At 37.2% G+C, this 14,492-nt stretch overlaps 1 protein-coding gene across 5 annotated transcripts; it reads right to left on the bottom strand.

Annotated features, from left to right (window-relative positions):
• Positions 1-460: 460 nt before the first annotated feature.
• On the bottom strand, positions 461-14,266 carry ZNF800 (zinc finger protein 800). 5 transcript variants are annotated; one of them, XM_014249081.2, is made up of 6 exons: positions 14,158-14,266; positions 13,458-13,568; positions 11,149-11,244; positions 7,696-7,839; positions 3,580-5,335; positions 461-2,181 (listed from the first exon to the last, which is right to left on the bottom strand). In XM_014249081.2, exons 2-6 carry the CDS (start codon positions 13,516-13,518, stop codon positions 2,172-2,174), a joined length of 2,067 nt encoding a protein of 688 aa, XP_014104556.1. In that variant the 5' UTR covers positions 13,519-13,568; positions 14,158-14,266; the 3' UTR covers positions 461-2,171. The 5 variants fall into 5 exon arrangements, with proteins under 5 accessions (XP_014104556.1, XP_014104557.1, XP_087911782.1 ...); XM_014249082.2 differs by having other exon boundaries at positions 461-2,185; XM_088055656.1 differs by having other exon boundaries at positions 13,458-13,565; positions 14,158-14,215.
• Between the last annotated feature and the right edge of the window lie 226 nt (positions 14,267-14,492).

Below are 14,492 nucleotides of genomic sequence, written 5' to 3' on the forward strand. Positions count from 1 at the left end.
CATATTACAAAATGCAGATGACACACTTATCCAGAACAGACAGCAGATAAAGAACAGACAAGGATAAACAGAGAGACAAACAGTTATTCTATCCCTATGTTTGCATTTTAATTTCCCAATCTTAATCTACAGGTACTCAGGAACATGATTTAAAATGCACTTACATTAATAGCCTAATGTCTTCTTTTATAAAAGAATAAACAATGCTTATGGCAGTTCCTCTTTATATTCAACCATGAAAAGAAGGAACCTTCAGCAGCCAACAATGTTATTTCCAATGGAAATCTAGGTAATCCTATTTTCTTGAAAAAAAAAAAACTCAGCATAGCCTATCTTCTTCAATATTTGTTCTAAAAGGCTAACAAGAGTTCCTCAGCTAAGGAAGAGATTCCTTTACAAAGAACAAAAGGCCAGTATGGGCAGTGTTTGCCAAAAACACAGCAAGGGTTGACCACCAGTGTGAAGTGTTCACTCCACAAGTGCCAAATTTTTAATAAAAAAAAAAAACACATTTATTTTAACAGAATATTACAAACAACTAGCTTCAATGATCAACAAATAAAACTTTACAAAACGCAAACAATGTAATTTCCAATTGTGGAGTGACAGATACCCCAAGTTTACAAACACATCTTTTTGTTTATGCCCACTTAAAAATCATTTCCAGTCTGCTTTATTTTCCATCAAATACAGTACATTTACCCAAACAAAAGCATGTACATTCAATATAGAACATTTTGAGCAAAGCTACAATCTTAATTCCCATTCACAGTATTTTTAGTGCAATGCACTAACAGGGCCAAATAGTTCTCTATCCATAAAAGCATTTTTACTCCTGATCTTGTGATCAACATTTAGATATATTTTATACAAAAAAAGTATATATGAACACGAGGCACCTCCCTAAGTAAGGGAGTGAACCGATATAAAAAACATGGTATTTCTTCTGATGTACAATACCTTTCAAATTGTAGCAATTTGACACAAATCACTAAACAAATTATTTTCTAAAAGGTAAAAAAATAAACAAAAAACACAAACAAAAAAAAAAACCCCAAACAACAAAAAAACCCAAAATAGAACCCATGATCAAATGAAACCTGCCAAGAACTTCATCATGGTAGGCATGCAACTGTTTTACTATAATCTTAATTAAAAGGTTAAAAAAAAAGTTATCTAAAATATTTTCCAATTACACAAAGTCAAGTACTACCCATAGTGGTCATTTATGATTTTGAGAGAAAATATATTTTGAGTTTCTCCCAAACTATCCTCCCTTTTTATTAATATTTAATGAAATAAGCTAACATTATAAGTGGTTGTGCACAGATTGTCTATAATACATCAGCAAATATTCACTACCTTCATATTAACATTAGTGTGTTGATCTTTCAAAAATAAACTGAAAAAATAAACTGCAACTATCATTAAAGTGCTTGTGTATAATTTTTTTTTTTTAAAAATTAAAGAATAGAGGAATGTGGATATTCTTGTAAACTTCCTAGATGTTTACAAAGTTTTCTTATGAACCACATATGGAAACAAAATGGAGGTCTTTGAAGCAACTTCAGCACAGTGAAATTCAGAATGTCCTTGAACTAGGAAATTAGTCAATATGAACAAACTGAATTTATGGCAAATACTAAAAATTAGTAGAATTCAGCCAATAAACACTACATTGTTTGCTTTTATACATTCATTTGTAATAAATTTAAAACAGTATATAACACAACATTTACCAAAGTAGGATATCACATCAAAATTTGAGCTGTCCATCAATTAGCACTACCAAGGAGGACCAGTATGCACGATGAGTTTTCTGAAGATTTCCTAAATGAGGAAAAACCACCTTCTTCCAAAGCTGCTGTTCATTAACTTGTCTCTGGTATACTCTTTTTTTCAGTTTCAGGAAGTTTATTCTATACTGAGTCAAACTACAACTGCATAGAGAAAACTGCTAATTTAGAAGCATGTGCATTTCACTTCAACTACTTCAGTGTTTTGGGAAGTGGTATTGTCCTACGAGCAGTCAGAATGATTATTAATATAATAAGAAAAAAAAAACACCTTATGAAAGTATTTTCTCCTTATAGTACCATTATCAAGAATTAGCAGTTCCAACAACAAACTAAAGTCTTTTTCATTCAAATGAACTTCAAACTTTCCGAACATCACTTGAACCTATCTGAAGAGAAACGGGAATAAATTAATACTTTGAGTTTACCCATATAATTCTGTTTTAAACTACACAACATAAATAATTTATAAGGTTAAATGTTTAATTCTTATTCAAAATGCAGAAGTCACTCCCCCTCTAGAATTCAGCATAATTCAGGGTTCAACTCAGTTCATTTTTGAAGTTCTGCCTAATTTGGTCAGGACTGATTAGAAAGTCACAAAAGCACCACATCACAATTTAACATAACGAGGTGGTTATTCACTGTGAAAGCTGAACTCAAGTCAAATCACCTCCCAGAAAATAGCTTTTCAGAGTTGAAATATAGAACAAGGCACATATAACTTAGTTTTCTTTTTACCAAATATGCTAGAAAGATGATTCTGAATAAAAACGTTAAAAACTCCTACAAGTATCATTACAGTCTCTCCTCATTATGTTTTTGTACAATCCCCAACCTTCAGCCACCAATTGGTCATTCTGGAATACAAAGTGACTGCACACAAATATTTGCTTTTTTAAAAGGTCCTCTAAAAATAGGCCACCTTTAACATGAAGGCTGTGGAAAACTGAGTAGCTACAAATACAATCCCTCGAAGTCTAAAAAAATTCTCAGAACACCACATAAGCAGAAGTTTAGAAAATTCTAGGCCAGACTTCAATACATTTCGATGCTTAAAGCAAAAACTTTGATAAGATTTGAACAATTTAAAACACTACATGACCACAAGTCTCCAAACACAGGCTTATATAAATAAGCAGTAAAAGAATGAAATTCTAAATTTAATGACGTCAAAGGTATCTGCAGGCACCTAACCCATATAATGATTTTAAATCAAAGCAACTAAGCAACCAAATTACATAAAAAAAAACTGTTCTATGCACTTTTGTTGACAGTGTGTAAGAAATACATATTAAAATAAAAAATTTAATTCACAAATGCTAATTCCAGTAAGTTCATAGAGATTTTTTCTGTTATCAGCTTTTACTTTAGTACTTTTAGTACTTCTTCAAGTGGTCACAGTAAAGTTAATTGAGTTGAGTTACTCAAACAAAATTATTGCTAATTTTAGAAAATTACTATTTTAAAAGTGTATGCATATTCACTTGATTACAACAGATGCCTTAAAATATTTTAAACTTAGTATAAACTACATTTCATCTTTCTACAATGACAATATTTAGATTTTAACTCTTCTCCAAAATGCTAAAAAAAACCAAAAAAACACCAAATTTGACATCTACTTTGGCATTTAAGCCACTAAATGATAAAGTCTATGAGAAAATACATTTTCGGCAATAAATCAACTGAAGCAGAAGAAAATGAAGTGGTATTGTTGGGGTTTTTTAAAAAAATAAAAAAAAATAAAAACAAGGACAAAACACTTTTTCTTTTTCCTCACCAGACAACAGCTTTAGATCTTGTACTTCTGCCTTTGGTTTTACTTTCTTCAGGTGAATGAGATACGTTTGCTTTGTGGGTTTTCTTATGATGTTCCAGGAAAGCTTTTCTGGCAAATGCTTTCCCACATTTATTGCATCGGTGCAGAGAAAAGTTTTTTGTTACTTTTACTTCAATACCAACATCAGCTCCTTCATACTTTTTATTGGGAGAATTAGAGGTGACATCCTGTTTTGAACCCATCTGTTTTGTTTCATCCCTTTGAGAGCCTCTTTTTGTCACCTTATTTAGAACAAGATCAATTGGCTTCTTTATTGCTCTTATTTCTAAACTTGCCGTTATTTTCCCAAGGTAGCGTGGTGACTTTTTATGAACCACAGTTATGTGTCTTATCACATCACGCTTGCGACGCGTTTCATAAGAGCAGAGCGGACACCTGTAGTATTTAACATAAATATTATTTCCATCTGTGTGTAATTCAATGTGTTTCGTTAAATTCTGTTTAGAAGTAAACTGGCGCTTACAGAGTTTACAGTAAAGCTGCTTGAAGTCAAAGCCAGCTGAAAGTTTTGGCTTCCTGGTTTTTTGCTGGCCACCTGCAGCAGATGCATTGGTTGATTTAGGGGTTGATTTAGTGGTTGATTTGCAGGTTGATTTAGTGGTTGATTTAGAAGTTGATTTAGGGTTTTCAGGGTCCTGTTTAACCTTATTTTTCTGTGCTGACGGTGTGTTCTTTTTCTCATTTGAATGATTTGTTCCCTTTAATTCATTCTGCGGAGAAAGCGCAATGGAAGGGGGTGAAGGTTCTACAGAATCTGCTGGTTCGACTTTTATTTCTGTGCCATTGGTAGCATTGTTGGGTCCTTTCTCTCTTTTAGAGTTCTTCCCAGAAAGAGTTATCTTGTGAACAATTTGCATGTGCCTTTTCAGCATTATTTGTGAACTATATTTTCTCTTGCACAGAAGGCATTTGCATGCACTTAAATTGTATTCAGCCTTTGAAGACGACTTTTGTTTTCTGGTCTTAAAAGATTTTTTAGCAGAAACTGTATCCAAGAACAAAGGTTGCCCAGGCTTTGTAGCTATATCAGGAGTAATGGAATCCCTTCTTAATCCTCTATGAACTTCATCAAAATGCCTCCTTACATTGGCTTTTGTGGCAAATGATTTGTAACACACGGGACAACTTCTACCTAGTGTTACGAGAACATTCTTATTTCGTCCTTTTGCAGAGCACTGGTTTAGTTTCTTTTTTGTTTCTATGTACTTCTTTAGCTCTTCCATCTTTTTTTTGTGTACTTTTCGAATGTGCCGGCGTACACTCCGTCTTGAATGAAATTCCTTCCTACAGAGGCAACAAATCAACTGGTGGCCATAATCAGAATTATCCAGAGAGTCTAAGTCAGGATTTACTGCTGGTGGCTGCTCTTCAGGAGTAGGTATCACCTTGTTTGTAACAGGATCAGCAGGAGGTAATTCTACAGCCTCCCCAGCGGGGACTGGGGCTGGGGCTGAAACAGTCTTGGGTTGCTCAGTGCTGGGTTCCTGTATCTGTACTGGAGCTTGATCAGGGGTATGGCTACTTTCTGTGTTCTCATCTGGGCTATCAGTCCTTGACACATATTGAAATACAGCATTTTGATTAGTTTCTATAGGTTCCAATGTAATGATATATTCTTGCTTATCTACCCTTGGATAAATTGCTTCAAGAAGGTTATTTATGGCTTGACTCTGCTTATCTTTTGTATCTGGGAGGTCTGTAAGAAGAGGAAAAGGTATTTTTTAATGATTTAGCAATTTCCAACTATTTAAATTTCAAAGTAGCTTTTAACCGCTATGTGAATTCAGTCTCTAAATTTCCACAAATCCTCTTTTGTACTGTCTGAACATTCAAAGGCTTTGAGTAATCATTACAAGTTGCCTTTTTATTAAAAGCCAACATCGGAAATAACCCTCCTGGTGTGCTAATGTGAAAGCCACCTGAACTAAAAATTTGTATGGCTGGAATTAAGCTGGTCTTTAAAAAACTGTATCAATTGCAAAAATAACATCATTTGACTGAGCTTGTTCTGCAGGCTTGCAACTAAGCCTGAAGTATCATTAAAAACCAATTTTCCTACTGTGGGATACAGGCACTCTTAATAAAGGAACCTAATTCTGGAAATAAGCTCTTCTCTGTGAATTCTGAACAATCCTTACCAAAGAATGAAACATCTGTGTAACCTGAGCATTGCACAAAGATAAAAGTAGATAATATTTTACAGGTCTCAGTAATCTCTTTTTAAACACCAAATTAGTTCAGTGCTCCAGTTCCCAGTGCGACACTCAAAGCATCTGCAATGGCACAACTAGGAAGTTGGGGTCCTACAGCAAAAAGGTGAGGCTCTGAGATGACACAGTTCAAATTATTGTGGAAAATTTTAAAGATGTGAGTCCTGGTAACAGCTAATTAAAAACCCACAGTCAAAGTTATTCCTTCCACACACCCAGCAACACATGAAAAGCGTCAGTACAAAATATAGGCTGTTTTGCTGCTCCAAACCCATTTTTAAACACTGAATTTTTAACAGCTTTTTCAGTCAGTTTCAAATGAGCCTATCTATATAGTTTTTACCAAGAGGAAAAAGTCCTTCCTATTTTATAGCATCTTTTAAGACTACTTCATGACTATACTGAGTGCATGAATTTTTCACCATAGTGCGCTGAAATTTTATTCCTGCCTCTTGTTCACTATCTTTTATCTATTGAAAAAACTCCCACTTAGTTCAACAACTACTCAATTTTATATAAAGCACAAGTATTTATACAGCTTTATTCCGAGCGTGTAGTATTATTCCTTTTATTTGCACCTCTCATAGTGAACAGTGGAAGTTATTTTATTTGTACATTACTTCATATTAACATATGAAAGTTAATCAGAAAGTTAAATGAAGGCTAGAATGCCAGGAGCCGGACATGAAGTCTCTCCTCAGGATAACCTTACTTTGCTTAAAAACTATTGCATCTAAAGTCACATGCACTTCTAACCTTGCTTTCAAACTACGAGTCACCCCTTCACACAGAGAAGCTCTGTGACTTGAACTGGCCAAGCAAGCTCATTTAAGGAAGGTGACAGTACCAGCCTTTTCACCTTCTCCTTTCAGCTGATACCATGTGTGAAAATAATAATTAAAGTGCATCTCTGTTCCTAATTTTTGAAATATTACGGCAGGAAGGCATTAATCAGGAAAGAAAAAGCCTCACTGCAACTATATTGATCTAGTTAAGGGATCAAGGTAATTAGCTTTACAAAACATTTTTTAATGCTGACACATTTCCAAATTAATCAGCTTTACTCAGATCAACAAAAAGTTATCACTGGAAAGAGACTGCAATAAATTTCTTTTTCCATAAAAATATCATTCTTGGCTTATTCCTCATCATTTAAGTTACTGCTTTTAAGAATAAAGTTTATTTTCTACAACAAAGATCTAGAGCTATGCATGACCACATAGATGTTAAAGCAGCACACAGTGAAGTGAAGCAGGGGAAAAGAGACAGCATTATTCAAGCACAGATCCTTAAATAAAAGCATAAACTTTCAGTCTGTGTTTCACACTGACTAAGACCAGAAGACTGCATCCATGACACAAGCACTGTAAGGGCTTCCTCAGTACAGGAGAATATTAAGGATATTGACCTTTCACTTCACAGGAGCAGCCCAAGTCCATCAGAACTAAAACTGAAACACCCTGTTAGAGCCACTGTTTTCTATGAGATTAATTTCCTAGTCTTTGACATGCTTTTGGTATCCTCCACAGTAAAGGACAGACAGGAAAGAAAAAGGGGAAGAAAGAATAGAAAGTGTTAAGAGTGACACTTAATTAAAAGGCTAGATGTACAAACTAGCTATCTAATTATGATATTGGCATGGCTCTTGGCTGTCAATTCATATAAAATCATTGCTATAGCTCCTCCATGAAACATGAAAGTGTTATGGTAATACATGTTACCACAGAAATTTAGATCAATCTATTTTTTGTATTTTTGTTTCAGGTATATTTGTGTAAATGGTAAAGAAAGATATATTTTTCAACTTCACATAGCTTTATTAAACATATAAATTAATAAGACTTACTATCATCCATCTGAAGACTTGGAGGACAATAGAACTTTTTATGAGTAATTAAATTTGGTAACCCCCTGAAGAGACTCCGGCACAATTTACACTCAAAAATGGTGTCCACATCCTTTAACAAGATATGTTTAAGTTGTTTTGTTCCTGTAATAAAAGAAATATTACACTTAAGGAAGGCTTTCTGTTAATCTCTTAATTCACATCATCCCATGAAAGTGGAAACATTTTAGACCATGAATAATTATAACAGCATTTTATCTTTTGTTAATGCTACTTCACTTGTACTGTAAGTTTATGATACGTGCTCCAAATTTCACTATGCAGACAAGACTAGGGTGAAAGCCCCTCAAGGATTACACACATTACAGTTTACAGAGAAAGTGCAATGATTTATAATAAAAACTAACACCAAACATCAGGAAAGACTTCTTACTATGGTATTTGGTTGTTGCAAGACAATTGCCCAATAGGAAAGAAGAAGTACCCAGAGCATTTAAAGAAGCCTGTAGTATTTTTCTTTAGGGTTATCCTACAGTGCTAAAAGAACAAGACACATACAGCTATTTCACATAGAAATGGCACCTGGTAAGGCAAAAAACTCAAGCATAAAATAGATAAAGAGAATAACTAACAGGTCAAGAAATGTTACTACATGTAGATATCTGACCCAACTCCAAGATGATGATGCTTAGGTCAGACAGTAGAAATGTAGGCATATTTTCAGCCTGATGAAAGGAAAATACATACAACTTAAATCTGAAAGATCTCCATTAAAACACAGAGAACATGATAAAATATGCCCGTTTTCTAGACTATTATGCATTGTATACAAAGGTAGTTAGATCTAGCATTGTTGAAGTATTCCAGCTCCTGTCATTTTTTTACACTTCAAACTTACTCCTTCATTTCTCATTTTATGAAAATTATGAATGTAAGGCCTAAAATCAGCAATAGACTATTAAATTATGCTTACCCACCCCAAATTAGAAAGGAGCACTAACTAACAAAATTCAGCTAATTTATCTATCTTGATTTTTCTTAGAATTTAATTACTCAAGACTTATCAAGCAAGCAAAAATATAACAAAACCAGACCATGTATAAATAATATCAAACACCTATGGAACAGCAGCAGCAAGACATTCTTCAAGCTGAACTACAAGGTCAAGCGTTCTGTCATCTCATTACACTTCTCTTAAGAATTCCTTTCAAAGATCAAACTCAGAGTCACACTGCAGAACTATTTTCTAAATTAAAATCTTTCAAATATTAATGATCTCATGATAGGCAATAGTTCTTCAACAAAAAAGGGCCCCCCAAAAAAAACTCATTTCTTGGTGCAATAATAGTACTACAAAGCTTCCAGCAAAGCAGTGTCTTCTTCTACAGTTCCTCAAAAATGGTATCCAAACTTGACTATCTGAGGCTACCACAGTTCCTGTCCCCTCCTATGCCCTCCCAAGCCATATCCACTGCTCTTTCTTTGAGTGTTACTAACCTCACCTTCATTTGATCTGCATTTTTACAGACTACTGGAAAAATATTTAGATACAGCAACAAATAAAAATTTTACAGTTTCCCCCAAAAGCAGGTTGTTTACCCAGATGTCACCAACCAACATTTGAATTTCTGCATATAAAAATTCAGCTGAACAAAACTGAAGATGCTCCATGTAGATAAAATTCCACGCTGTTCATGCATGCCCTAACCACAAACCTCAGTCTCAAAAAATAAAAATAGTCTCCACTATTACCCAATCAAGGTTACACTGGTATAACTCCCCTGTTATACTGGTATTCAGTCTCCTGTTCAGGACTGAAATGTTTTTTTTCCAATATAAATTACTGGATTTAAGAACTACCAGATGAGATTAAAGAATTTATTACATATCGGAGCTCATACTATATGACATGGTAGTCACTCTGGCTTCAAATCATCCTTATGCAATTGTGAAACTTTTCACAGCTGGGAGTAAAGAAAAATAAGTGGTCCTTTAGAATTAAATTGTAGACATTCAGAAACTTCGGGATACAGCAAAAAAATGTAAAATATCCAATGGTTGTGTGGACACAGCAGGCAGAGGAAAACAAATCACCTCCTTCACCAACTGCAGACAGTGGCAACAAGTCAATCTTGTGTCAGTAGATGCTGCCTTCAGGTTACTGGAGATTTACTGAAGTCTTCGCTATTTTGTAGCTACATCTAACTGTAAATTGTGATGGTAATGCAGATGACACCTTGCCAAATTCTATTAATATTTGTAAATGTTGATGCTAGAGTAACATCAAAGTCACAATAAGTCAGTAGAGAACACCAGTCATAAATATCTCTCCATGAAATACCCAAATTTATGCCTTTTGCAAGCAGTTTTTTAGAAAAAAATAGATTCAAATTCACTTTTAATTCTTAATGCTCTGAATGACAGAAGCTTTGGATAAAATTACTTATACAGTAATGTACAATACTCTGTGTTAAATTTCTGTTCCTTTATCACAAGAATCAAATACTCTCTTTCCGTAACGAAATGCTGCTTGTTCAAAACTAGTCAATAGAATATTTCTCTAAGACCTCTTGCCTTCTGCCCAATCTCCCTGATGCAGGTGACTGATGACAGCAAAGTAAGGTATCAATTTAACACCTGCCAGTGAGGATGATCTGGAAGTAACTCAGAGACAAAGTACCTGCAACTACTTTGTGCTATTACCAGTAGCATTAATCTGCTTCAAGCAGAAGAAGCCTGTGTCACGTATCTGAGGCCTCAAGCAATCTCAAGCAAGCTAAAAAATGAATGAATATCAGTGAATATTAATGAATAATCTCGCAACCTGTTTTTGTATTAGGTTATTGAAATGCTAGTGGACAACTTAAACACTGTACTCTTTTACAAGACACAGACCAGACATCCATCTCATTGCACAGCAGCAGTGCTTTTATACGAACATATTTCATGTATGTAAAAGTTCTATGTGAAAAAATCTAGAAATGCATAGTGGCACTAAAGACCAAGAGCTGTGAAAATAAAATCTTTAGTTTGCCAAAGATCAGAAGTGTGGAAACCCTGGCATACCTCCCCAAATGTTTAGCTGTTCATTGCTATGTATTGCAACTCCCAAAACCAATCAAGGAGCACCTCAAAACAATTTAGGATATTCAAGATAAAGCTTTTTCTTCGCCTCAGGAGTTTTACGATAAACTCCCTGATAATAGCACAAAGAAATGACACAAAGCAGAAAAACAAACTCAATTTTTAAGGTTTTTGAAGGATACCTATACAGCAAGATTTGTATCTTCATTACTTTCTATAGAAGCCCTTATTGAAAGGAACACCTAATTTCAAAAATCTACAAATATTTCGCAAATATGCATAAAGTCAGGTACTGGTTATTTTAATACACTGAATATAACTCTTTTAACACGGTAATGAAATTCTTAAGGGTCAGGCATGGTTTCCTACCTGATCGAAAACACTCAATGATTTGTTGTATACCAGATTTTGATGTTTGCAGAGGCTGCTGCAATAATGGAGGATCACCAGGTTCCAACAGATGCACTGAAATACATAAAAAGATAATAAGCCATTACAGAATGCTCAAGTGATTTCTGTAATTTAGGAATTTTCCATACATACAGTAAACTAGCTAGAAAGACAGGACTACAGTAAAAGTAGCCTTGCTCTAAAATTTTCACTTATACTGTATTACAAAAAAGTCAACACTGTATTTTCCAGCCATGATACCTTCAGACAGCTTGCTGTCTTTTTGATCACTTAAAAAATGCATATTCAAAGCTCCCATTGTTAAAACCAAACAACATGTATGAAAGAGAATTACCAAACACTGTATTACCAGCATTACCAAATACTTCATAGCACACTACATTACTTCAATGTTGCCAGGATGCACCTAAACACTGGAGCCAAATTTAAAGTATCAATGATCAGAAAAAAAGCACAAGCATAGCTACATAGCATATACCAAAAAAACCCTATCATAGTATTTTTAACCATGAAAACTACACTCAATATAACTACTCAGGCTCAAATAAACTGCTGAGGGAATACTTTATTCCTGATGTTTCATTCCACATTATATTCCTTCCAAAAGCTATTGAAACAAAAACATATATTAATCAGAATTTTTAGCCATTCCAATATGCACTATTTATGCACATAAAACTTAACAGCACTCCACTGCTCTATACAGATATGGCAATTAAGCTTTGCCTATAGTGAAAACAAATTTACAAGAATAAGAATACTTCTTGAAGCATGTGTTTGCAAAAACTTCAGTTAGGTCTTCTTTTATACTTTTGATTGACTAAACAGACAGCCTTGTACTTCACAAACTGGCTCCCACCTTAACCACTTGGTTTGATTTTAACCCCATTTTAAGGTTTTTATTTCTAAATGAAGCACTGAGATCTCTAAGAAATATTTTTAATAAAGGTCAGTTGAATTATAGTATGAAACTAGTTAGAGATAATAAGTGCAAAAAGAATAAATTCTGACAGGAACGTTGAGCTAAAAGATAAAAGGTTATAAATGAATTCTAGCTGAAAAGAACATCAGAAAACAAAGCACTGTAAAAAAGGACAACAGAATGAACACTGCACCCAACTATCCTGGTCCCATAACATACTATTATATATACAAACATGTAACAACCATAACAAATCAGCTCATCATTTGGGAATCTCTAACACAATGACATATTGTATTCCACTAGCCTACTCCCTACACTTCAAAATACAACATTTTGGTTTGTATACAGCCTCTAATATGCATGTACAACACCTACTGACATCAAGAAGAGTAACACAGATGAAGCAGACCTAATACATCATTGTTAATTTGTCAGGAAAGAAAAATATTTTCATTTTTTTGAAAGCATTAGAAAACTCAAAACCATTTCATCGTCAACACAAAGAAACGTTTCTACTCACTGAACAATATCTACTCTAAAATTACATATCACAAAAGAGGCATAATCAAAGCCACTATGCTCACATTTTCATGTTAATTCCCCAAACTGATCCCTTTCTTGTCAAAACAAAAGTGGAAGCATCCAAACAGCACCTTTCTTTCAAAAATATAAGTGAACACATCCAAATAAACTCTGTAACAAGGCAAAAAGAAACAAAATTGCCTTCAAAAATACCGATTATAACAACAAGCAGAATAATTTCAAAAGCATCAAAACCTGATGAAAGCTAAACCTTCAGAATATTCATTACCGTTTCCACTGATGGCATCTTTCACATCACTCAGCCATGGAATGTAGAGTTGTTCTAGGACTTAGTCTCAGAGGAGAAAAACCCCATCAAGATCTTAAATTTCACCAGAGCTCACCAGAGGAGACAAGGTAAAAATATAAACAACAAATGCAAATGATTGCCAAAAACACCATTTTACAAAAAAAAACTGAGAACACCGTACTTTTTTGGAAACAAAAGGGTTTGCTGTTTTATACAACTTGCCTTCCTCTGCTCACTGCATACAATGCCCATGTGTTGGCCTGAGGATTATCCCACATCCAGGAAGTAAAATAGTCTCTTCCTGAAATGATTTTAAGGTGACAGCTCAAGGATACCAAAAGAAAAAAAAAGAAAAATAAAGAAAAAAAAATTCAGAAACTTTTCATACCTAGAACTGACACTAATGATACACATTTGAAATCCTCACAACAGTTTCTGCAAGCTTTTAATGAGGGAGATATGCAAAACATCCGAATCCATCGGAAAAACATCCATCACACACCACTATACCTGGTTCACAGCATCCATGGTGATGGTGGTCAGTCTGACAACACTTGTCCCTTAGAGGCATTTTCTGTGCGCACGATCTACTTTCCTTCTACATCCAGCAGCTCGTTTCTGCTAAAATAAGGAAATTGGCTGTCACCGCCGAAGCACAGGCGGCTCAGGAGCGCGCCAAGCCCGCACACCCACTTCCTACGGCAGCACGGCCGGGCAGGCCGGAGGCAGCGGCACCGCTGGCGCAGGAGAAAGTTCCCATTGTTTTCGGCAGGTCTCACGACGCCCTCTGCAACGGCCGCGGCGAGCACGGCCCCGCTCCCGCCCCGCCGCCACCTGCGCCTCGGCCACCGCCCTCCCCACCGAGCCCGGCCCGGCCGCACGTCCTCCCCACCGAGCACGGCCCCGCGCCCCTTCCGTGGGCGGCCCTGCCGCGTTCCGTCCCCACCTCGCAGCCTCGTCCCGCAGCCCCACCGATAGGACGGTGTCCCTGGGCTCCCGCGGGACAAACCGTGTCCCCGACAGCCCCGGGGCTGCGGCGCGCCCGCCGCCGGGCCGGGCGCTGCCGCGGCGCCGCCGGAGCCGGGGCGGGGCGGCCCCGCCCCCCGCCACGCGCAGCCCGGGCGAGAGGGGCGCGCGGCCGCAGGTGACAGGGGGCGCCGACACCTGGACGGGGCGGGCGCGACGGGCGGGTGCCGCGGGCCGGCCCTACCTGGAGAAGACGGGCGGCTTCCCCCTCCCCGAATTAAACTTTATTCGCCCCTGTCCCGCCAGAGCGCCGGCCGCTGACCCCGGAGCCGGATGGGCACGGGGGCAGGAAGTGACTGCGGTCCTGGCGGCGAGCGCCCGCCCAGTGCGCAGGCGCCGCGGCCGGCGCCCCCCGAGCCGGCCGCCCAGGTGCCGGGCAGCGGCTGCGGGACGGGGCGGCGGCGGCCGGGCGGTGTGGCCCGCGGGGCTGTGGCGGCACACGGGAGGAGCCCCGGGCGGGCTGAGGCTCGGCGCCTGCCACAGGACCGACCCGCCGGACGGAGCGCGCGGCGGGAACCG

Source organism: Pseudopodoces humilis, chromosome 5 (genome assembly GCF_049639895.1).
Source record: "Pseudopodoces humilis isolate 2021_Gansu_Grassland_sample_001 chromosome 5, ASM4963989v1, whole genome shotgun sequence".
Taxonomy (NCBI): domain Eukaryota; kingdom Metazoa; phylum Chordata; class Aves; order Passeriformes; family Paridae; genus Pseudopodoces; species Pseudopodoces humilis.